General features: G+C 37.9%; 1 protein-coding gene across 3 annotated transcripts in view; it reads right to left on the reverse strand.

The window, feature by feature from the left end:
• The window catches only part of XPO6 (exportin 6), a 113060-nt gene that overhangs the window by 54047 nt on the left and 33847 nt on the right, over positions 1–25166 (reverse strand). For 2 of the 3 annotated variants that reach the window (XM_027862993.1, XM_027862994.1), the window contains exons 7-13: positions 24698–25151; positions 24565–24594; positions 24317–24386; positions 23026–23062; positions 21285–21318; positions 20983–21109; positions 9700–9809 (exon numbers count right to left, since the gene is read on the reverse strand). In XM_027862993.1, coding sequence (XP_027718794.1) covers positions 9700–9809; positions 20983–21109; positions 21285–21318; positions 23026–23062; positions 24317–24386; positions 24565–24594; positions 24698–25151 — 862 coding nt within the window. The remainder of the gene's footprint in view (positions 1–9699; positions 9810–20982; positions 21110–21284; positions 21319–23025; positions 23063–24316; positions 24387–24564; positions 24595–24697; positions 25152–25166) is intronic. The other variant, XM_027862995.1, reaches the window with a different exon arrangement.

Below are 25166 nucleotides of genomic sequence, written 5' to 3' on the forward strand. Positions count from 1 at the left end.
ACCCACAAACAAGCAACACTGCTTTGAAAGTTACATGCTGAACTTGTGATATGTGTAAAAATAAATGCAAGCTGTATATAATAGAGACCCACAGTTTCATATACATCTTCTTTTTTTTGTTCTNCCCCACAAACAAGCAACACTGCTTTGAAAGTTACATGCTGAACTTGTGATATGTGTAAAAAGAAATGCAAGCTGTATATAATAGAGACCCACAGTTTCATATACATCTTCTTTTTTTTGTTCTACTACGTACATGGAAATATTCTTTTATTTGATATTTGGTAAGTTCGAATTTTTTCTAAATTCTCTCTTCTAAACCTTTTGCAATTTGGTTTCTGATCTCATCACTGAACTGAAACTACCTTAACCAAAGCTAGCAATGATCTTTTTTTTTAATTCTGAATTTAAGAAAAAAACAAGCATTTCCATAAGAATAGAAAAAAAACATGCTTGCACATGAAACTGAAAATCTACTATGTACAATTTGCTATTCCTTTTAAATATATATGTACATATACATATATAAAATACATTTATCATGTAACTTTTCCCTCTTTTTTTCTTCCCTCCCTGCTTCCCACTGTACAGACAACTACCATTAGACACAAATATGTATATATATGTAAAATCATTCTACGCATCCTTCTTTTTGTCAGTTCTTTCTCTGGATGCAGATAGTATCTTCCTTCATAGGTCCATATTTAACTTCATAGGTTCATATGAACTACAAAGCTAATTTGAGTATCTATAATAGTCAAAATAACTTATTTGCGCAAAGTTGTTTTTAAAACAATATTGCTATTACTGTATTGTATACAAAGTTCTCTTGGTTCTGCTCATTTCACTCTTCATTATTTTGTGCAAGTCTAGCCATGTTTTTCTAAAATCATCAAGCTCATCATTTCTTGTAGCACAGTAGTATTCCATAAGAATCATATACCACAACTTGCTCAGTCTTTCCCCAATTGACAGGCATCCTCACAATTTCTAGTTCTTTGCCACCACAAAGAGAGCTGTTATAAATATTTTACAACATATAGGTTCTTTTTCCTTTTCCCTAATCAACTTTAGAAAAAGACCTAGTAGTGTCATTGCTGGATCAAAGGGCATAGACAGTTTAATAACTCTTTGGGCATAATTTCAGCTTGCTCTCCAAAATAATTAGTTTGGTTCACAGTTCCACCAACAGTAAGAATTACTGTCCCAATTTTTCCATATCCCCTCCCAACATTTGTTGCTTTCCCCTTCAATCATTTTAGCCAATATGACAGGTATAAAATGATACCTCAAAGTTGTTTTAATTTGCATTTCTCTAATCAATAATGATTTAGAGCATTTTTTGAAAGGACTATAATTGTTTTGATTTCTTCATTGGAAAACTGCCTGTTCATATCCTTTGACCACTTATCAATTGGGGAATGACTCATTTTTATACATTTGACAAAGTTCTTTATATATTTAAAATATGAGACCTTTGTCTGAGAAACTGTCTATAAAAATGTTTTACCAATTTTCTGCCTTCATTTTGATCTTGGCTACAGTTGTTTTATTTGTACAAAACCTTTTTAATTTAATTGAAATTAACCATTTTACACCTCACACTGCTTTCTAATCACTTGTTTATTCATATTGTTCACCTATCCAAAAGTCTAATAGGTAATATGTTCTATGTTCTTCAATGTTCTTGTAATCTCTCTCTTTTTATCTAGGTCATGTATCCATTTTGACCTTATCTTGGTAAATGGTGTAAGATGTTGGTCTATGCCCAATTCCTGCCAGACTGCTTTCCAGCTTTCCCACCAATTTTTACCAAATAATGAATTCTTATCTCCAAAACTTAAGTCTTTACACTTGTCAAACACAAGGCTACTAGAATCATTTGCTGCTATGAATTGTATGTCTATGTTCCACTGATCTACCCTTCCATCTCTTAGCCAGTACCAGAAAGTTTTGATAATTATTGCTTTATAATATAGTTTAAGACCTAGTACTGATAAACCTCCTTACTTTACATTTTTTCATTAGTTCCTTTGGTATTCTTGACCTTTCGTCCTTCCAAATGAATTGTTATTGTTTTCTCTAACTCAGAAAAAATTTTTTTGATAATTTAATTGGGATGGCATTAAATATATAAATTAGGTAAAACTGTCATTTTTATTATATTGGCCCTGCCTGCCCACGAACAAGTAATATTTCTCCAATTTTTAAAATCTGATTTTATTAGTATAAAAAAATTTGTATATCATTTTGCAATGATCTCTTAATTGTAGTATCTAATGGACTTCTATCTTTATCCTTCTTGACCTTTCCTTCAGCAATTGAACCTACTGATCTATGAACTTGTCTCCTAAATACTCTATCTTCTCTAGGTTTCCATGACAATATTATCTCTTGGATTTTCCAACTCTCTAGCCACCCCCTCGAACCTTCTTTTATTCCAATCTTCCCTATTACTATCTTCCCTATTACTGCTGAGGACACCACCTCCAGTGACAGAGACTCAGAAACTCAGTGTCATACTCTCCACTCCTCACATTCACCCTACCTATCCAATCATTGTCCAATCTTGTTTTTACCTTCACAACATTGCTCCTAGAGTCCCCTTCTCTCCACTCATACAACCTGGTTGAGTTCCATCACCTCTAACCTAGTCTATTCCAAGAAACTTGTAATTAGTCATTGTTTCAAGTCTCCCCTTACTCCTTCATTCAGCTGTCCGGGTGATTTTTCTGAAGCACAGATCTGACCATGGTAATGCCCTGCTCAATGAACTCTCATGGCTCCCTATAACGCATAGGATTGAAATAGGCTGTTCCAAAAATCTTAGAACCCAAGAAGGCAGCCCCTTCTGGAAACCAAACAACTGCAGAGTAGGAAACGGAATCTTTTAGTAAGAGGATGAGGGAAGAAGTTATATGGGACTAAAGGAGAAGAAAGTTTGGAATCCCTGCTGTGAGAAATGGAGTGGCAACAGGACAACAAGACAAGGGATTTAAGGTTGGCATATTGCTGAATTGGTCTACCATAAGGTTAAGACTAAAAAAAAGAAGATGAGATCAAAGCAGAAGTCATGAACTAGAAGAAAAGGCTGGTGTTTGTGGTAAGAACAAAGAATAGATTCAATAGCAATGAGACTAAAAGGGAGATACAAAGATAGGAGGAATTTCAAGATTTAAGATCATGGAATTGCCAGTTTATGAGTGATGATGAGATATATATGTGACCATCCCTATGGGTAGCTCAGAAGGAGTGAACATATAAAGAACATGAGAGCTGAGGAGGATTTTTAACCTAGTAGGTCAAAGTGATCAAGAAACCAAGGTGTATACTGAAGTCCATTAATTATGAAGGGTGGGGATGGGATGGAAAGAAGAGCTTTGAGGAAGATACTAAACTTATTAGAAGAGGAAAAATGACCTGCAAGACAAAAACAAAAAGAATCTAAACCAAGTGATGGAGACGGAAGGTGTGAACCTCAAAGGTAGTAACTACAGCTAATAATATCATCTCCATTTTACAGATAAGAAACTGAAACTCAAGAGACATTAAATAACTTGTCAACAGTGATATACCTAGGAAGTGTCAGGGCAGGATTCAAACCCAGATCCCTCCTGATTCCATGTCCACTACTCTTATGCATTATACCACATTGCCTCCAACAGGCTACTAAATAAGTATTTTTCCAAATAAGTATTTTTTTTAAATCTAGTCCAACTTATGTCCCAAGAAAGGGATAGTACAATAACACAATGGGGAAATGGGACACAGTAATAGACTAAAAGTCTAGACACAATAAAGCTGTCAGGATGGTGCCAATGAAATTAATAATAATAAATTTTTACATAGAACCTAAAAGAGTTACTCTCCTCCTAGAACCCTGAACTAGCATTAAGTAAAAACAGGCAACATTAGGGAGACCAGGATCAAACAATTTTGAAGTATCTTGTGTAGGCACCTTGATGGTATCTTTAACCTATGATCCTAGGCATAGTCATTAACAATAGGGTTGGCACATGCAAATGAACAACAGGAGACCAATAAATAATACCTCCATTTATTTCAGAATTTAGAGTTACTTTTCTACCACGAGTCAAAATCCCCTTATTTTGCTAAAATTAATCAGGAAAGTGAATCAGTTATTGAAATAATCACATATTAGGCCATCCAGAAGTATTTAATTAAATGAAAATATAAATAGTGAGAATTTATGTTGTACTCTATGTTAAAATGCTGCATGATCACACACTCAAAAACCTGGAGCTGGAAGGCACCTGATCCAACTCCCTCATTTTACAGATGAGAAAACTGAGCCCCAGAGAAATTAGGTGATTTGACAAGAGTCACACAAGTAGTGAATGGAAGAGCTGGGACTTAACTTAGGTTCTGTGATTCCAAGTTCAATGTCTAATCGATATCATAATACTGAAGTTAAAGAAAAGTGGAAAAATCAAAGTCAACACCTTACATTTTGTATAATACTCTAAAAATCACAAAATGCTTTCATATAATTCTCTCACATACCTGTTCTAAACAAACAACAACAAAGCTTGAACATCAACTTAATCAAAAATAAAAACGTAATAATCAAAAGTCTACTCATATTGGCCATACCAAAAAAATTTAAAAAAAAAAAAATTTCTTTAAGCAAAAGTAGAAAAAAATACGCACAAGAAACCCAGATAGATACAAATGAATAAATCCTGGCCAACAACTGAAATCCTACCAGATCCTATCATCTTTGCTACATAATTTTTAAGTCTCTTCTCATTTTTTCTTCCAGAGTCCTTGCTAGTATTAGAGAAAGTGCCTCCACTACACTGGTACTCTCTCACTTAATTCTAAATCCTCTGCAATCTGCCTTTTAACCTCAATCAATTGAAATTGCCCATTCCAAAATTATCAATGATCCCTTAAAATCATCTAGCAGATCTAACAGATGATTCTCAATCCATATCCTCAATACCCCTGCAGCATCTAACACTGCTGACCATCCTCTCCTGATGGACATAACTTTCTCTGCACTTTTATGACACTGCTCTCTCATTTCTCTTCATACCATATCCTGAGGCTCCTTTGCTAGACGATCACAAGACATACTTGCTAATGGTGGATGTTCTCTACTGGGCTCTCTTTTCTTTTCTCCCTATACATTCTCACTTGGTGACCTCATCAGCTCTCCATTATCATCTATGCAGATGACTCCTAGCCCCACTCTCTACTCCTGAGTTTCAGCCCCATACCATCAATTGCCTACTGAGCACCTCAAACTCAATAGTATCTTTCTTCTCAAATCCACTCCTCTTGAACTTCTGTATGATTCTCAAAGGCACCACTATCCTTCCAGTCACTCAAGTTTCACAATCTAAGTGATTTTTCACTCATTCATCTTCACATACCCAATCAATTGCAGCAATTGTCAATCGTCATCTAAATTGCTTAACAGCACTTTCAACAAAAGGGCAGCTAAGCAGTGCAGTAGCTAGAGCACTACTTATGAAGGGGAATCTTCCTGAATCTTTCTGATTCCCCTTCCTAAGTTCAAATCTGGCCTCAGACATGTAATACCTGTATGACCCTGGGCAAGTCATTTGATCCTGTTTGCCTCAGTTTCCTCATCTGTAAAATGAGCTGGAGAAGGAAATGGCAAATCACTCCAGTACCTTTGCCAAGAAAACTCCAAAATGGGGTCACAAATAGTCAGACACAACTGAAATGACTTAACAAAAATAATTTTCAACAATGGCTTGATCCATTATTGTCAATCAACAAGATTAACATCATGATGTCTCTGTGAAATAGGAAGCTTAACAACTCCACCTTTTTCTGAGCTTCTAGAATGTCATGTGCTATATATATGTGTGGGCTGCTCTCTTTGTACACTACAATTTCTAGAGGACATGAAATAAAAACTATAAACCACAAGGAACAGGATGTCAGTGCAATGCTTGTGGTATAACCACACCTACATTTTCAAATTATGACAAGAAAACATTCAAGAACACTTCCTGCAAGCAGCAGTTGCTACTGAATTCTTTCCAAAAATGTAACTTCAAAAATATGAATGGACACTTGTCTCTACACTTCTACTTCTTAGGAAGTATTAAGGAAATACATTTTACCTGATTAAAAAGTTTGGAGAAAATAAAAATGTATTAAACTCTGGGAATACCAATATAGTAATTACTAGAAGCTTTGGAGACAGATACTGCCAAAAAAATCAGATACTTAAAGTAAAAAGCTCTTTACCTAGGGAGATGTCCCCTGGCAATACTACAGATGCAGTGTCTGTGGATAGAAGGAGACAAAGAAAGGGTGCCTGCTTGGTCTAGGCAACATGCTCCATCACCTGTTTAATTGATTATTGACATTCCTAACACTGTGAGGAGTCTCCTCACTGTCGTAAGCTGCTAAGGAGATTGCTCAAGACTTTTGAAACCTGGAATAAAATTTAGGTGGGAAGGGAAGGAGACAGAAGCTAAAGTAGATACTCTGGGGTTGGACACAACTAGGATCATGGTAACTAGCAATAAATGTCGCAGCAGTTAACATACTCACACTTAACAAGATAAACCACAGACTAGTAACACACTTTAAAAAAAAAAAGATACACTTAATGCTCAGTATGTTTGATGTAATGGCTGGTCACACCTTATTCATGATAACAAAGAGATTATCAACGATGAGAGAAATACCTACTCAATACAGACAACCAAGACTATCAGTGACAACAGTCAAAAGGAATATAGAAGTCTAGGCATTTCCAAAGAAACTGAACGTTCTTCAGAGAGCAAACTGGTTCTCGTATTTTAAATCCTACTACCACTGCAGTCAGGTGACAGCAACATTTTCAAATTATATATTTTGTAGTCCTTTATCTGCAAAACAACCATTATAAAGTGATAATATTTTCTCAAATGGAAGGAAGGCCCTTCTAAACACACTCCTGGAACCAAGAGGGCTTGACTATTCCACGTAACTGTGACAAAAGAGAAATATATTAGTTTTTTAATAGAATCATTCATAAACATTAATGTGAAGATTAATGTTAAGATTAATTAGCATTAATCTAAAATCTTTTTTTGCTCTTTTAAATCTTTTTAACCCTTCCAGCAATCTTGTTGGGCTTGTGTCCAATCTGGATTTTTCTTTAAGGCTTTCCTTGTAGATGTTTTTTGAGTCATTGCCTTCTTCTGGGTTTGTGTCTTACATTTCCTTGTCACCACAGCAGCTCTTTATGGTCAGGTTCTTTTTATGTTTGTTCATTCTTCCAGCCCATTTCTTGACTTTACACTTCAGGCTGATGCCAGGCTCTGCTCACCTGAGGAGGTGCATCTGGCCTGAGCTTCTGTTCTTTTCTCTTTCTGCTGCTTTCACAGCTCAGTCTGGGGGCCTGCAAGTTTTCGGTATTTCCAAAGCGATGTGATGCAGGGACAGGTCTGTTTGTTCACTGCCCTGTTAATCTGCAAATTCCGGACCTGGTTTGGGTCTGTTGGCTTATATGTGGTTAAGTTTCTGTAGACTGCTGCTGGACTCGGTTACAGTTAGCTCGCTGGGTTGGCTCTGCTGGTTCAGAGCAACCGAACTGGGGGTTTTCCCTTTGTTTGGTTTCCTGCTTTGTTTTATTCCACTGTAGGTTTATGCGCAGAGCTAAAGATCAGAAATGAGTCCCCCCACTGCTCTTGGGCTCAGAGCCAGACAGCTATGATTCTGGAACTTGTTCCTTGCTCCTTGCGCAGGTAGGAGCTCTGCTCCCTCTCAACCACAATCACTCCTTTCTGCCTAGATCTATGCCCTGGAACCAGGGAATGGGTGACAGAGCTGCCAGATGGCACTTGTTCCTACTCCAAAGGATAGCAGAGAGGTGGGACTCTGGGATCTCTTTCAGCCCAGGTGTTCAATCTTCTTACCATCCTCAGGTGCTGGCCTGCTCCCTGCTTCTGTTTGTTGTGGTACTGCTGTTGGTTCTCCACCGCACTCCTGGCCAAGCCCTACCTCAATATCTGCAGACACTCTCTGGATGCCCTCTAAAGCTGCCATTAGCTAGAAAAATGACTCACTGTGACTTTTTCTTGACTTTCTTGATTAGACTTTGGTCTGGTGCTCTTTATCAGTCACTGTAGAGGAGGATGTAAAAGAGTTAAGGCAAAACTGCTAGCTCTCACTTGGCCATCTTGACTCCATCACAACATTAATGATTTTCAAAGCATGCTGGCATGAGTTCTAAATAATGGATGATGCTCTCATGCCTTCCCAGTTGCCAATGGAGTGAAGCAAGGATGTGTGCTTGTTTCCATGCTTTTTAGTAGAATGTTTTCAGCAATGATGTTGGATACCTTCAACAAGGACAAAAAGGGCATCAAAGTCAGCTACCGCCATGATGGTAAACAAAGTAGAGGGAGAGTTGGTACGTGACTTTTTGTTCATAGATGATTATGCACTCAATGCAGCCTCTGAGGCTGAGATGAAACAAAGTATGAAACAATCCTGCTGCTTGTGCTAATTTTGGTGTAACAACACCAAGAAAACAGAAGTTCTCCACCAGCCAGCACCACACCATCCATACGTGGAACTATCAGATAAGTTCACTTACCTTAGCAGTATAACTTTCCAAGGATGTCCACATAGATGATGAGATTGATACATGCATTGCCAAAGCTACTTCAGTGTTTGGGAGGCTCCAAAGGAAAGTGTGGGAGAAAAGAGTAAGTATTAGACTGCCTACTAAACTGAAGCTGTTGTGCTGACCTCATTGTTGTATGCCTGTGAAACCTGGACAGTATGACAGTACCATGCCAGGAAATGGAATCACTTCCATTTGAACTGTCTTAGGAAGATTCTGAAGATCACCCGGCAAGATAAGGTACCAGACACTGAGGTCCTTTCTCGAGCTGAACTGCTAAGCATTCAAATTCTTCTGCAGAGAGCGCAACTCCACTGGGCTGGCCACACTGTTCAAATGCCAAACATATTTTTGCCTATTAGAATATTCTACCAAAAACCCACACAAGGCAAGTGTTTACATGGAGGTCAGAAGAAGTAACAAAAGGACACTCTCAAAGTCTCTCTGAAGAACTCTGGAGAGCCAATATTTTTAGTCTGATTTAAAATGTTAACAATATATTCTACCCTCTTGATTTTTTGTATTATTAACATCTCATAAGTATAACACTACAATCTAAATTCTGCCCAATACTGTATGTAATTTAATAAGACAATGAAAGCTTCTCTGCTGACCAAAATTATTCTTGTTCTTGTTCATCTCACTGAGAGGTATACTCCGTTTCTATCAATTAAAAAATGCTAAGGTACTTAATCTTCTAATATGCAGATAATCTAAAATTCAGTTAAGTTATATCCTAAGAGTTTACAAATCCTTAGACTGAATTTACCTATTAACTAGCAGGCTGATCCTTTCAACTAACCATAAAATGGTGCACTGCATCAGCTCCAAGAATTTCTCTGCAGTACATTTCTCAATATCATGTTGGTAAGGAAAAAAAAAACTGGGAAATGTGTTAAGGGCATGTAAGAAAGAAAATTAGGCTTAAGGAAAATATGCATAATGGCATTATTCTACTTTAAGCTAACACAATCTTATCTAACATCAAAGGTTCATCTGTGTCACTTCATTTAAGCCACAAGGAATACTAATGAATACCATTTCTGCTTCTATCAATAAGTAGTTTTATTGTTTACCTGCTGAGTACGGCTTCTTTGTCTGCCAAACGAGTTTTAATTTTACTAGTCAGGTAGTCCAAAAAAAGGGTCCATATATCCAAACAGGAGAAGTAACCTTCATGGGTAGGCTATAATGCAAAAGAAATACAGGTAACAAAATTAATAAAAATAGAAATTTCTTATTTTTGAAAAGGCTGTTCCTTTAAAAGTTAAAAACAAAAGCAAGCTACCTCCTAAACAAATATTCCTCCAATATGTGAAATCAAAGAACTTCAGTTCACTTTTGTAAAAACGGTCCCTTAATTTTTTCTGCTCTAGACAGCCAAGTTAAAAGCTTTATACATAGTTACATATAAACTCTTTTAATAGATATTATGCAGAAGTAGTGTTATGAAGGAGAATAAATAAATGAATCTTCTAAAAACCAAAGGTGTGTTTCAGTAGCTAAAAAAAAAGGGGGGGGGACGGGGATGGGGGTGGGGGCAGGTAGGTGGTGCAGTGGATAGAGCACCAGCCCTGAAGTCAGGGGGACTTCAGTTCAAATTCGGCCTCAGACCAAACACTTGACGCTTACTAGCTATGTGACCCTGGGCAAGTCACTTAACCCCAACTGCCTAAAAAAAAGGTAAAGAATTAAATTTAGGAATTCTGATTAAGATGATGATGTGAAAAGTTGCAAAAAAGTACAACTCTCCTACACATCCCAGAAAATATCTGAAAAGGACCCCAGATAACAAAAATGATAAAAGAAAACCAAAGATCTTCTGTCTGATCCACAACTGTAAAAAAATAAAGCCAGAACCATGCAGAAGTATTTGGTATTTGTACAAAAGAAGGATCACATCAAGGAAGCCAGTTCAAGCTCCAATAATCAGATCTGAATACTACAAGCACAGAAAGAAGGGTTGTGCCAAGGAAGACAATGCAAGCTCTAGTAAATGGGTCTGAATCCAGCAGGTGTTCTAAATAAGGACACTCCAGGGCCTCTCAATTCAGTAAGAGAGCCATAATTGGGGCCTGAAGCCAGATCCCAGGCCTGGCCAAACAGAACAGAATTGGGGAACAAGGTGAGCCTATATAAGTCACTGTATAAGGAGACAGGGCCACAGCAATAAACAAGGCCAAGTCAGGTCTTAAACGTCCAAGTGACCTTGTAAGAGGTTGAAGACCAGTGCAATCACTAACTCTTAACTGAGATACGCTGGGGTTACAGCAGGAAATGGTACCAACTCCTAACTGGAAACTGTTCAAGGAGAAGGAGATAGAAAACAGACTGAGGCCAATGGACCACCTGGAGGCTGAGACAGAAATTCAATCTAGTCTGAGCAATTCCATTCAAAATGGCAACAGTAACAGCATCCAAACTAAAAATCAGAAAGAACCAAAATTGGCCTACTCAGCCCATCCAAAAGTGTCAATCTGATCCTCAAAGTCCCAATCCAATAGCTAATCTTCGTAATCCATCCAATCCAATATTAATAAATAGAAGCAAACCCAAAAGACAATGGATAAATTCTATGGGTTGTGAAGCCCAAGAGATAACCCCAGAAGAAGAGATTAATAAAGCCTCAAAGGAAAAAAAAAATGCTTGGCCACAAGAGCAAGATCAGCTAGAAGAAATGAAGCTAAAAATAAAAATTAAGTGTAGAAATAGAGGAATGGAGTCAGAAAGATCTAGTTCAAATCTGACCTCTCAGACACATGATACTTCCTAGATGTGTGACCCTAGGCAAGTCACTTAACCACGATTGCCTCACCAAAAAAAAAAAAAAGAAAAAGAAAAAAGAAATGTAGCGGAAAAAAAATTACCATAATATAACTCTCCAGGCATTTTCCAATCTGCATAAGTAGAGGTAACTACCAAGGCCCCAATTATCAAATGTAATTTCAAACAACCGCTGATCAGAATATAGGGTTTTAGAAACCACCTAAACCAACTTCTTCATTTCATAGTTGAGGAGACTAAGGCCCAGATAAGCTAAATGACTTGCCAAAGGTCACAGAGTATTAAGTAGCAAAGGCCAGATGCAAACTCAGGGCTCCAAAGTCTAGTCCACTTTCCACATAACCGCCTCTCGCTAAGCACATTACTTTCTTTCTTCCCTTTATGATGTCAATTCAGTTCAATTCAAACTAAACACTTTTTATGTACAAGGCACAGTCCTACAACATTTGGCATATTCTGCTCCCGCTGTCTAGTCTAAGCCTTCCCTTTCCATATGACTATCCATCCCCTGATATGAGCTACCCCACAGCAATACCATTCTGATGACTGGATCAGAAAGCGAAGGAGAGCCAAGATGGAAGACAAAGTTTATAGGTCCATCTGAAGCCTTCCAAGAAATACTTAATATGTCATTATGCTCATCAAACTTAATGGTAGTGAACATCGAATGTCAATTTCTGGCCTACCATTTATCTACATCATCAAAGACTGGGGGCGGGGAAGAACAGCAGATATAAATACTAGACAAAATCCTCTTTCATTCTGGGTTTTGCAGCAGACTACCCCCGCTATCATGTTTTCTCTCTTTCACTAATCTTCTGTCTCACCCTATCTCCTGGCTCCTTCCCTGCTGCCTACAAGAAAGTGGGAAAAAAGCAAAAGTCAAAGAGAATAGTTCCTCAGTCATGATCACAGTGTTCAAGATGTGGAATTTCTTAATGAAAAAAACCAAAGGATGCTCATTTTCAAGTCTCCTCAATGGTTCTGATGAGATGTTCCACATTATCTCCATTTATGCATCTTAACAAATAGCAGTTAACAATTAAGGCCATTTTCTTCTGCACCTGGTCCTCTTCCAAATCTCTCAAGTTCTTGCTTCTAAAATTGGCATAAAGGGTTTTAAATCCATTATTGTACTGCTAGTAGGAGGGCTAATCCTACCTAATCCAAATCCTGCTGCTGTAGCCATTAGGCTTTGGTCATTTTGTGGGAGAAGAGTCTTTCTGCCCACACCTTCCTCATTCTTAAACAAAAAACCCTCACTTGGTCTGACCTTCTGGCTAGATGAAGTTTTTTATCTCTCCTCCCTTTCATGGCTGAACACCATGAGAAAGCATCTAGACTTGGTGCCTCTGCTTCTTTTCCTTTCACTCAATTCTAAACCCCCTGCAATCTGACTTCCAACTTGATCATTTAAATGAAATTGCTTCTCCAAAATTATCAGTCTCTTAATTGTCCAATCTAATACCCTTTTCTCATTCCTCATCCTTCTTGTCCTTTCTCTGTAGCCCTTGACATTGCTGACCATTCTCCTCTTCTCCTGAAAACTCTCATTCTCTGAATTTTCATTATGCCATTCTCTCCTGGTTTTTCTCCTATCTGACAGCTCTTCATTGTTCTTTGCTGGATCTTCATCCAGGTCATATCTACTAACAGCAGGGCTTCCCCAAGACTCTGTCCTGGGCCCCTTTCTCTTCTCTCCCTATACAACTTCACTTGGTGACCTCATTAGCTCCTATGGGTTTAATAGCCATTTCTATGTAGATGATTCTTAGATCTACATATCTTGCCCTAATCTCTCTCCTACACTATAGCCATGCCTCCTGGTCACCAACTGCCTCTTGGTCATCTCAAACTAGATATCCTGTAAACTCAAACTCACTATGTTCATAACAGAACACATAATCATTCCTCACAAACCATCCACTTCTTCCAAATTTCCTTATTACTGTGAGAATGTCACTAGCCTCCAGCTACCAAAATAAAAACCACTGTATCTACCTTAACTCCTCAGTCACAATCATCCCATGTATCCAACCTTTCCCAGGTTTTATCTACCTTTATGTCCCCTTCTCACAGTCAGCTGCCACCTTGGTACAGGCTTTCATCGCCTCACACCTGGACAAACTCAATAGACTTTGGTGAGTCTCCTTAACTCAAGTCTCCCCTCTCCAGTCCACCCTCCACTCAGCTGACCAAGTGATATTCCTAAAACACAGGTCTGTCCATCCTTCCCTGATCCCTACCTACATAAACTTTAGTGTCTCCCTATTACATCAAAGACCAAATATAAAATCCTGTTTGGATTTTAAAGCCCTCCATAACCTGGTCACTTCCTACCACTCCAGACTTCTTACTCTGCCCTCCAAATACAATAAAGATCTTCTTGCAGTTCTCACACACAACACTCCATCTCCTGACTCCTTGTCTTTTCACTGCCTGTCTCCCATGCCTACAAAGTTTTTCTTCCTCACTTCTGCCTACTAAGACTTCTTCCTTCAGGGCCTTCTGCAAGAAGCCTTTCTTACACTCCCCACCACATCTTAGCCTGACCCACTCCTACCCCCAACTAGTTCAAAGCAACTTGAAAGTACAAATTCATTTCCAATGGAATTTGCCAATATTTATGATGTAAATGGACCCTGAAATGTGTAAAGTGATATTGTAAGGAAAGCTAATCTAACAATAAGCCTTTAAGGTAATTTCCTCCTTAGTAATATGTATATCAAACATAAAGTACTTTGTTAATGTTCACACTTAAAGAGGTGGGGCAACAACTCAGCTCTCCTTATTTCCAAAGCAGTGCTCTTGCCATTCCTTATTCTTACATCTTATCCCCATAAATATAGAACACAGCTCCTGGATTTCATCTTCATTTCCCTTACCATCTCCATTTCCTTCCCTATTAGAAAGACAAAATTTCAGAAGAATAAGACAGCTCAAGGGCCACCTAATCTAATCAAAACCTGAACAAGAACTTCTACAACATACCTAACAAGCAGCCATTTCGCCTTTCTCTGAAAACTTCCAGTAACAGGAAAACTTCCTAAGGTGGCTCAAAAAGTTTTCCTTACATCGAATTTACCTCTCTGCAACTTCTACACTCAGCTCCCAGTTCATGCCTTCTAGAGCCCAATACAAGTCCTATCTCTCTTCTATAGAGCAAAGCAGAGCTTCACATCAAGGTCTTTCACCAATCTGGTTGCCCTCTTCTAGATATTCACCATCTTGTCAACAATTTTCTGAAAATATGGCATCCAGAACTAAACACAACACTTCAAATGTGGCCTGGCCAAAGTAGAATAAACAGTAAATGATCATTCACTTCATCCAGAATACTTTATCCTCAATGCAACCTAAGACTGCAGGAGCTTTTGAAATTCTGTCATATTACACTACTGATTCGGATTGGGCATGCAATCTACTAAAGCCCTCAGATCTTTTCCAGATGAACTGCTATGCATCCCCTATTCTGTATGTGTGAAATCAATCTTTTTGAATTAAAGCATATGACTTTACATTTTTCCCTTTTAAATTTCATTTAATTCTATTCAGCTCAAAAGCCAACCTGATTATTCTTTAGGTCTGGACAATCAAAAGATTCTTAATCTATTCAACTATATTTTTAGGCTTCTTGTCCATAAGAATGAGGAAAGATTTTATCAAATGTTTTGCTAAAATCTAGATGAACTTTATCCTTATACTGGATCAACCGATTTAGTAAACCTGCCAAAAAACAAAACTAGGTTTTTCTGACCTGTTTTGTTCTTAATGAAATCATGCTCTTTGCTGCTTTACCCTTACTTTTCTAGATGTTCTAATTTTTTCCAACAACTTAAAATCAACCCTAGCCCCTCTCCCCCTTGTTAAAACCGGGACACTTTTCCTTCTCCAAATCAGCAGTACCTTTCCTGTTTACTACAGTATTTCAAAGATCACTGATAATGGCTCAGAATAATATCTGTCAGTTCTTTCAATACTGTAGTAGAATACAGTTCATCAGAGCCTGATGACCCTTGCTATCCCCCCATCTGCCTCTGCTATCAATTCCCTATTAGCCACTACTATTTTGATCATTATGGTCCAAAGATCACCCTCCTTGGCAAAGAAAAACAAAATAAGAATTGAGCTGCTTTTTACCTTATCTCTTCCTCATAATTATCATCTCATTTACTCCAAACATCAGATCTAGCCTTTCTTTGACTCTCCTCTTTTCCCTAAGATAGTTTTTAAAAAACATATTATTTGGGGAGGCATGGATGAGTGGCAGTCTATATCACTGGAAGATACACCTACATTGATCATATAGACCCACTGTAGTATTGGATTACAGGTTGCAATATATACTGGTGATAATACTGCTACTTTTTCTGCTTAAATTAATTTTCACACAAAAACCTGCCATGGTGCTGCCTCTCCCTTTCTCTTCTCCCCCTATATATTCTACCAGTTCCAGTTTCCTTATATACATATATTTCTTGAATATGCCGTTTCATTTAACCTCTTTCCCCTATCCTGTTCCTTCTGAATAAGGTATACCTTTCCAGAGACACATTTTAATCATGGGCATCCTCCCACAAATGATCTGTGATAATTACAAAGTCAAGTTTGCCACCTGGTTTGAAATTTATCTAGTTCACATTGTTAGTCACACTTTGTACATCTGTGTACAGACATTCAAGGCTAGATTTTATTGGTTTTCTTGGATTTCTGTCTCTTGTGAACATCTGAGTATCTCTACTATTCTTCTTTAAAAGCCACAACTACTCTAAGTTATCTAGATAGTTTCTCTTGTTAACCTTACTTTTCAGCTTAAAATCCTTTAGATTTGCAAGACTACTGGCAAATACAACAATACTATCCCTTGTTAGATGCAACCCATCTCTAGCCAAGAGAATATCATTCCTATATTTGAAACCCTTGTTCAGAAATTCAAATCCTCTTCTTAGATACTATCTAACCAGCTGTTCACTTCCCAAATCTGCTGCTCCCTTCTGCAGCCCTTGATCAGCAACAGTGACATCAAAACTACATCTTTCACTAGCCCCATAAAGTCTGTTCCTCTCCCAAGACTTCATAATCTTTAGCAATGTTTTCTGGTCATTCTGGAAGCATCATTTGTGTCCAAATAAATCACTAGACGTGGACAGTGGTTATGCAGAGCAGCAAGCCTTAGGAGCTTTTCCCTGGGTGGTTCCGGATCCATCCCTTGGAGGGAGACATCACACTTCTCTATTTTTAATCAGGCTGACAAACAGCTGCCATTACTTGCCTTGTCTTCCTCTGACCCTTACTGGACGATTTCTCACCTGACAGGTGGATCCACATCATTATTCCTTGGAGCACAATGCAGTTCCTTCCTCCTCAGAAGCTTCAGCTCCCTCCTCCCTGGGAGAAGAAGCCTCTTTTCTGGTGCTTAGCACCCAACAGTCTCTTCCCTTCTCATTTGTCCCAATCTTCGACCCTCCAACCTCCTGACACAAGTCAGAAATCCTTCCCTTCCGCTTCTTCAAGATCCCTTTTCTTGTTTTCCCACTGATATCACAGGATCCGAAGATTCTGTGACTTTGTGTCCTTTTTTCCATTTTTAAAGAAACACTTCATTTTCTCTGGTGATCTGGAGAGATGGGGCATTCTTCAAGCCTCCTTAGCTTCTCTTCTAAGAGGAAGACAAGCCTGTACAGTTTGATTATACCTTCTCCCACTCAAGCTGGAAGTAAAATCAGGGAACAAGGCTGCTTATATAAAAGCATACCAGCACAGGGCAAGCTTCAGAGATATGCCCCCTTTTCCTACCCCTTGAATGTAGTTCTGGATGGACAACAAGCACAGAATCCCATACTCAGCCAAAAATAAAAAGAGAAAGGTGTAGGCAGCCAAGTGTACAGGACGAAATTCAGTTGGCTACATACTCAAGGGAAGAACAGAGAAGAAGGCTGTTTGTTTCATGACCACAAACCTACATACCTTCCAAAATGGAGAAATCCCACTTTCACATTTTTGATTTAATAGAAAACTGACAGGATTAAGATTCTAATAAAAAGCTTCATTTTTCTTAATGTCTAGTTCTTGAGTTGTTTTCCATCCCACATGGGAGAGTCATGTGGAGAATTAAGTTTATACTGGGAGCCAGATTTCAAAACATTTTCACCTTATTCTCTTACATCCACTCTCTCTTGCTTCCTAATTTTAGCACCCTTTCTCTTCTTCCCTAACTCTGATTCCCCAAACCATTGTCCACAGAACCCTAGTTCTACATAAGGAAAATATGCGTTGCATGAGAAAAGTTGAATGCTATCAGCATTTCTGCTCCAAAATATCAAACATGCAACTAAACAAGTATCAAAAATAACATGTAGGAATTTTTGAGTAAGTAAACAAGCTTTGTTTCCTCTATTTAGTTCCAAAATGTCTCCAATTATTCCTTCTCCTAGGGTCATTCCATACTCCTAGATTCCCATTTATAGATCGTCAATATATTTCAAGTCCAGATCAAATTAATCTGGGAAACACTTCTCTATGCTTATCCTGGGATTCTTGGTACAATCAAAAAAGGTATAGAATTTGGAAAGAGAAGCTGTGGTTACGAATTCTAGATCTGATACTTAACACCTGTGCGATGATAGCCATTTTGGTTCTCCTTTCTAAGCTCCATTTTCCTCAACTTGTAAAAAAAAAAAGCAGATGGGACTATGTAATTTCCATGATCCCTTCTAATTCTTGAATCCAATTCCTATTTGAAACCCCTCAAATTCTTTTGTCTCTTCCGATCTCTCTACACCATTTCAACATTTCTAACCTCTACTATCTACTCCCCACTTCATTTCCAACACCCTACCAGTATCTTCCTTCCAGGACCTTCAAGCTAACAATGGTGCTCCGTGCCCTTCCCTTACATGTAAATGTTTCTCCTTCTTTCTGTGAATCCCTCTATAATTGAAATCTTTCAATTCTTCTTCATCCTTCTAATCCTCTTAACTCTATGTGACCTACTACCTTCCAGAAATGGTTCATCTTCACTCAATACTTTTTTCTCACAGGTGTGCCCTGTGTACTCACAAGGACTGACCAAATTTTGTTAGAACTATTTTCACTTCCTTTCTCCCTTTAAATTTACTTTTCTGGCCTCATAAAGGAATATTTTTTAAAATCTACTTAAAATTAATTGCCGTTATAAAAATTCAATTCAATTCAATAAACATTTACTAATGTTTACTATATGTCAAGGCATTATGTTACCAAAGACAAAAATAAAACAGTCCCTACCATCAAGCATCTTTACTAGGAGATAAAACAATATAAATATAAATACAAGGTAGTCTGAAAGAGGAGAGAGCACTAAGAACTGTGACATGGGGGGAGGGGGTGAGGAGGAGCCTGCTTCCTGCAGAAGATAGCACCTGAGATGAACCACCAAAAATAAATAAATAAATAAATGAAGATTATGAGTGACAGAGATCAGTAAACAGGACATTCCAGGAGGCATAAGAGACTTGTTTATACAAGCGCATGGAGGTGGAATATAGAATGTCAAATTCAGGAAATAGAAGTATAGTCAAGTTTGGCTGGAATGTAGAATTCTCAAATTCAATTTAATTCAACAAGCATTTATTAAGTGCTCATTATGTGCAAGACACTGTATCAGGCTCTGAGAAGACAAAACAAAAAACAACCCAGTCCCTGCCTTTAAAGTACTTCCTTTCTAGCCTAAAACACAGTCAAAGAGGTAGAACATGGAATGCTGAATTAGGGGAATATTGAATAAGCCAGTTTGGCTGGAAAGTAGATTGTGTGAGGAAGTAATCTGAAATAAGTCTGGAAAGCTCAGCTGGAACCAGACTACAAAGGTCTTCAAATATGAAGTTGAGGATTTTCTGTCTTACACTTGAAAACAAAAGGTAGCCACTGAAGATTCTTGAGAATGGAAATGACACAGTGAGATCTAGGTCTTAGGAAGATTAGTTTGGCAGCTCTGTGGGAACTAGGTTAAGAAAGAAGTTAGAAGCAGGGAGACTGACAGGAGAATATTGCATTGTTCAAGTGAGGGGTGAAGAGTGCCGGAACTAGGGTGGTAGCTGTGAGAGTAGAGAGAAAATAAAGAGAAATACAGATCAAAACAACCCTAAAGTTTCACCACATACACGTCAAATTGGTAAATACAGCAAAAAACAGAATAGTCAATACTAGAGGGAGTTGTATAAAGACAAGCACTCCAATACACTGTTAACAGAGCTGTGAACTGGTGAACTTGGCCAACTACTCTGGAAAACAATTTAGAGTTATGCTTAAAAAGTTACTAAAATGTCCATACTTTCCGACCCAGAGATCCTGTTACTAGGTATATACCCCAAGGAGGTCAAAGAAAAAAGAAAGGTCTATTCACACTAAAATAATCACAATAGCAGTTTTTGTGGTAGCAGAGTACTGGAAACAAATTCAATGATTAAAGAACGGCTAAACAAACTGTGGTACACAATATAATTATTGCACTGTTAAGAAACAATGAATATGAAGGATTAGGAGGATAGGAAGACATACAAACTGATAAGAGTTAAGTCAGTCAGTCAATCAACCATTAAGTGCCTACTATGTGCCAGGCACTGTGCTAAGTGGCGGAGATACAAAGAATAGCAAAAGACAGTCCCAGCTCTTAAGAAGCACCAAGTCTAATGGGGGAGATATCATACAAACTACTACGTACAAACAAAATATACAGAGAAGCCCAACTCAGAAGAAAGTCACCAAAGAGAACTGGGAAGGTCTTCCTGCAGAAGATGAGACTTTAGCTGAGACTCAAAGAAAGCTAGAGAAACTAAGAGGCAAGAGATGATGAGGAAGAACAGTCCAAGAATAGGGCATAGACTCAGGAGACAGAGCGTCATTTGCAAGAAATAACCAAGAAGCCAGAGTAAGACAACAACTTCAGTAGAGTAATCTAATCAGAAGTCAGTTGCAAGGGGTTGAGAAATAAATGGAAGGTGAAAAGGTTGAGGCAATGAGTATAAAATGGCTTATTCTAGGAATCTGACAATATAGGAGAGTTCAAGAGCTTGAGAAGAGTTTTAAAGTAAATGGTTCGCTTTTTTGTTTCTAAAGATGAAGAGACCCAGACATGTTTGACAGCAGTAAGGAAGAAACCAGTAATAATGAGAATGAAGATGATAGAGATGGGCTGACTATGGCAACTGAAACTGGAACTAAGGAGTAGAGACCAGGGGATGAGAAGGGGGGATACTGAGGTGCAGAAACTGAAAGTGGAGAGGGCTCACAACCAATGGACTCATTTTCTCAAGGAGTAACAGGAAATCAGGATGAGATGCTAGCAAGTCTATATCCTGACTCCTCTTCTGTAAAGTTCCTCATGAAAAGTACATGGAACCAAAAGTTCCCAATTTTAAGGCATTTTTGAAATTTAGTTCTCTGTTCCCTTCAATTTAATGGCATTAACTACAAAATGTAAGGACTTAAAGTAAGTTAGCATTATGCAATACTTTAAGGTCTGCAAGGTTATGAGAGTAAAAATACAATATTAAATCAAATGAACATTAAACGAAAAGAGTAATTTCGTGCCATACCTGATGAAACGTGTACTTGAATAGCAGTGTCAAAAACTCTACCACTGGGAACTGAGAGTAGGATTCTATCCTCCTCAAATGGACACTCACAAAGAGACGAAGAAAGTCAGTAAACTTCTCGATGTAGCTATATAAGAAAAAATATTACAAGGTAAAAATCTCGCAGTTTACCTTCAATGGAAATAACTTTAGTAAGATAAATGAAATGCAAGATTAAACAGCTCAAATCCTTTACATTACCAAAACACACTGATTTAACCAAGATATTTTCAGTTAAAAACATAAAAGCCTGCATCAGTTACCTACAGGACACGCAACCCTTCTCTCCATTAACACCTGAAACACAGCAGAAAAGTAACTTTAATGCTTAGGTAACAAGGCCTTCCGATAAGCAACTGCTCTCATATTTCCCCAATGACTTAGTGGCATGACCCATATAAAATAAAATGAAAGGAAATTGAGCTAACAAACTGATAGATAGGTCATATCACTTGTATAGTGCATCTCAAGATAACAGCATTACTCTGATTTCCAGAGGGAAAGACTCATTAGTTAGAAGACACAATTATGAAAGTGTATGTACCAAAAACCTAATCTTCAAAAGGGTTAGCAACCTACGAAAATATTTCTAGTTTTGCAATCCAAAAAGATTTTGTTCTTCTACTCCTGATGACAATTAACTATCCAATGCCCCAATTATCTCCAAGAATTCTTTACACCAGGAATGAAACATTTTAATACTTAGAAAGATGCAGCAACCTGCCACTATATAGAATCATAAAGTATTAGAGCCTGAAAAGGACCTTAGAGGTCATAAAGTCAGGAATCTGAGGCCCAGAGACAAGAAATGACTGACTTGCCCACTAACTGCAGGAATGAGACGAGGGTTCAGATTTCCAGATTTCCCTCACTCTCCAGTTCAGCATTTGTTTCGCTATATGATACTACCCCAACCCCGACTCAAATCCAAAGATTTTCCTATGATTATTTCATAAATAAGCATGTGCCATAACGACCAGGATAACAAAGACCTCTGATTAAAATGCACAGCACATCACTCTCACATTCAGAAACTGTCATTTCAAGCCCCTAAATACCAAAAGGTGATGGAAAATGAGATGGATACATGTTTTTGAAAACATTAATTAAAGATACAAAGAATCTTCTGGCCTAGAATCAGGAAAGCCTACTAGTAAAAGAAATCCTTCATTGCAGTCACTGGGTACCACTTCACTTCACTCAAGTTCCCTCAGTCCACCTGAAATGACCAGAAATCAAACTTCCCCATATTGTCATAGGCCCCTAACCAATTTGATCATAGTTGGCCATTGCTTACTTTGGGGGTCACATTAATTCTAGAAAACATAGATGGAAATGAGGATTTACAATTAAATAATATTAATTATTTCACAAGGATAAAGGTTGAGTAGATCACTGGACCAAATACTTAGGAAGACTAACATTAAAAGTACTTTATGCTTGATTTTGCACCCCTTCCACCAGAATCTCCAGAGGTTTTTTTTTAACAGGTATGGCCCCTACTTTTACATATCAAGTAGAGAGATTTGTCTGAAGGCCCCTGTCCAAATCAATCAAGAATGGACCCTCCTCCACCCTAATCTAGCTTCTTATATATTAAATTTGTATGTGTAAAACGTATCAATTTTCTGTTTCTTGGAAAATACACTCAATTCTCAGTCATGCAAACTAATGGAACACAGAGATTGAATGCATGGACAAATACAATACAAAAACCACTCTCCAGGCCAACTTCTTTATTAAAAAATTAAATAAACTTGATCAAGCAGCAATACTAACTAATCTTCATTCACCTCATTTTCCTTCCCTTGCCCACCTTCTGGTACAGGTGCTAATGAACAGTGAAAGAGTTAAGAAAAAAGAAGTTATAGAGAGAAAGAATAGAAGCAAAGGACCCAGTTAAGCAGCTCCTGAACAACTGAGAATTGACTATCATTTTTTTAGAATTTGTTATAACAGACTCTTAAGAGTCATAAAGCAAGCACACAGTATTTTTCATATCACCTGTCTGTACATGCAGGGCTCGCCTTTCACAGTGCAACTGGAAGCATATAATTGAAATACAAAATCAAAGGAAGCAAAAAAGTTAACTTTAAAGTTCATATACAGATAAACTACTATGATTTTTCACCCAGATCTAAGCTCAGTCTGTGAAAATAGCACTGTCCTCAGAGTAAAACACAAGGCAATTTATTCTTAATGGCAGGTTTCGTAGTAAAAACTCAGAAGACAAAAAGTAATGAACTCAATCAAAGAAAAAAGATATTTTAATTAGAGAATACCATTTCAACTTTCAAATTACAACACGACAGTTACCTTTCATTGACTTGTTGTAAGTAATTAGAACACTGTTACACATTAGAAAGTCTTTTTAATGAAGCTAAAAAAGAATGCTGGAAAAATTGTGTTTTCAAGAAAGCTCTGGTACTCTTAATTGATCCGGTCAGTTGCTATTTAAAACAACATCAAATTAGATGGAAAGAACTTTATTACTGTAACAGGGTAGGAGTTCTTCCATGAGTATACAAAGTCTAATGTTTGGAATGACCTGGTATATTCTTACATCAGTTTTATTTCTCTTAACTTAATAAAATTAAACATATGAAATTAATTAAGAGCCAAATTGTCAAACTAATCTATAAATTACACACTCCCTGCAAGTATATTTACATATCATACAGTTAATAACTTCATAAAATTGCTACTGGTACTGAAAAGGACACAAATTTCTCAACTATATATAATCATCAAAAGTGACCTGGGAAAGTGGTTAAAGTAATAATCATTTGTGCTTCCAGGAAATCTGTAAATGCCTACTAGTTCAATATAATACACCAATTTGGAGGCTTCCAAACACACTCAACATTAATGTTCTTAAAATAAGCATCCAATTTCCCTCTTGCCTTTACACAGCAGTGTAGCACCTTGTTCATGAAAGATGTAAGATACATAACTGACATCCCACTGCAAGGGAAAGAAAGAATTAGACCCTGACTCAAAGTGCTTCCATTTATCCTCAAGTGGATATTTTAGGAGGGGTTGGGGAGGGTTACAGGCAAATAAAGACCAATGGTCTTATTTCTGGGTTCCATTCAAAAGAATGATAAAGAAGCCACAAAGCTTTCCATATAAATGTGTCTATCTTTTGTTGAAAATTCACCAAGTAATATTCATAAAACTAACAGTACTTCTATGCCCTGCAAAATGTCCTAGTTACTTCCTTTTACTTACAAAAAAAATGCTCAAAACTAAAAGGTAACACCAACTGAAAAGGGGCAGATTATAATTCCTGTACCTCCACGTGCCTCTTCTGATGTTCCTGGCTATGAATGAGGGGCAGTTTCAGTTCTCGAACCACCTTATACCTGTAGTCAAATAAGTAAGGGAAAAAGGAAGAGGAGGAAAGAAGGAGGGGGAGGAATATGGGAAATACAACAAAACCTAGAACCACCACAAACACTTTTCAAACTCAATCCCTTTCCCCTTAGGCCACCCCAGCCCTTCGAGCTACAGTCAGGCCTGTACTTACCATCACACACCTACCTTTCCGCTCTTCTTTTGGAGCTCCAAATTCTGAAATCAAAGAGGATTAAAGACGCTATGCACAAGAGCAATGAACCATAATAACCCTTTCTGAGCACATATTTCTTACTCTGCTATGGTTTCTTTCTCTTACCTTTCATCTAGTTCTTCTAGTCTGCTCTTCACTGTGTGAGCATTATTATCCTTGGTGATTTTCTGCAGGAGGTAAAAAGTCTGCTGGAACATTCGTAGTAAATACTCTTCAAATTCCATAGGCACACAGTTCTTGGACATGAGTTCATTGATGCAAGACATGGCCAGAACTCCAAGCCTGCCACGTTCCTGACCAAGGACACAGTTCTGATTGCTGCCATTGACTGACGCCATCTTTCTGGCCCGAATGTCACAGCCAAATCGAGCAAAGTGGAATATCGTGGTAAGGAGGGATGGGGTGATGCTGGTAGACAGAGGAATCCAGCTGAAGAGATGGGCCAGGCACTCCAAAGCCAGGGAACAGATATACTCACTCTCTGAATCAAGGATAGGGATTGGCTGGTTTAACAGCTTGGCTGCACTAGGACTCTGCAACAGGTTACTTAATAGATCACCTGAAAATATAGGGG

Source organism: Vombatus ursinus, unplaced genomic scaffold, assembly GCF_900497805.2.
Source record: "Vombatus ursinus unplaced genomic scaffold, bare-nosed wombat genome assembly UNPS02014770.1, whole genome shotgun sequence".
In the NCBI taxonomy this organism is placed as follows: domain Eukaryota; kingdom Metazoa; phylum Chordata; class Mammalia; order Diprotodontia; family Vombatidae; genus Vombatus; species Vombatus ursinus.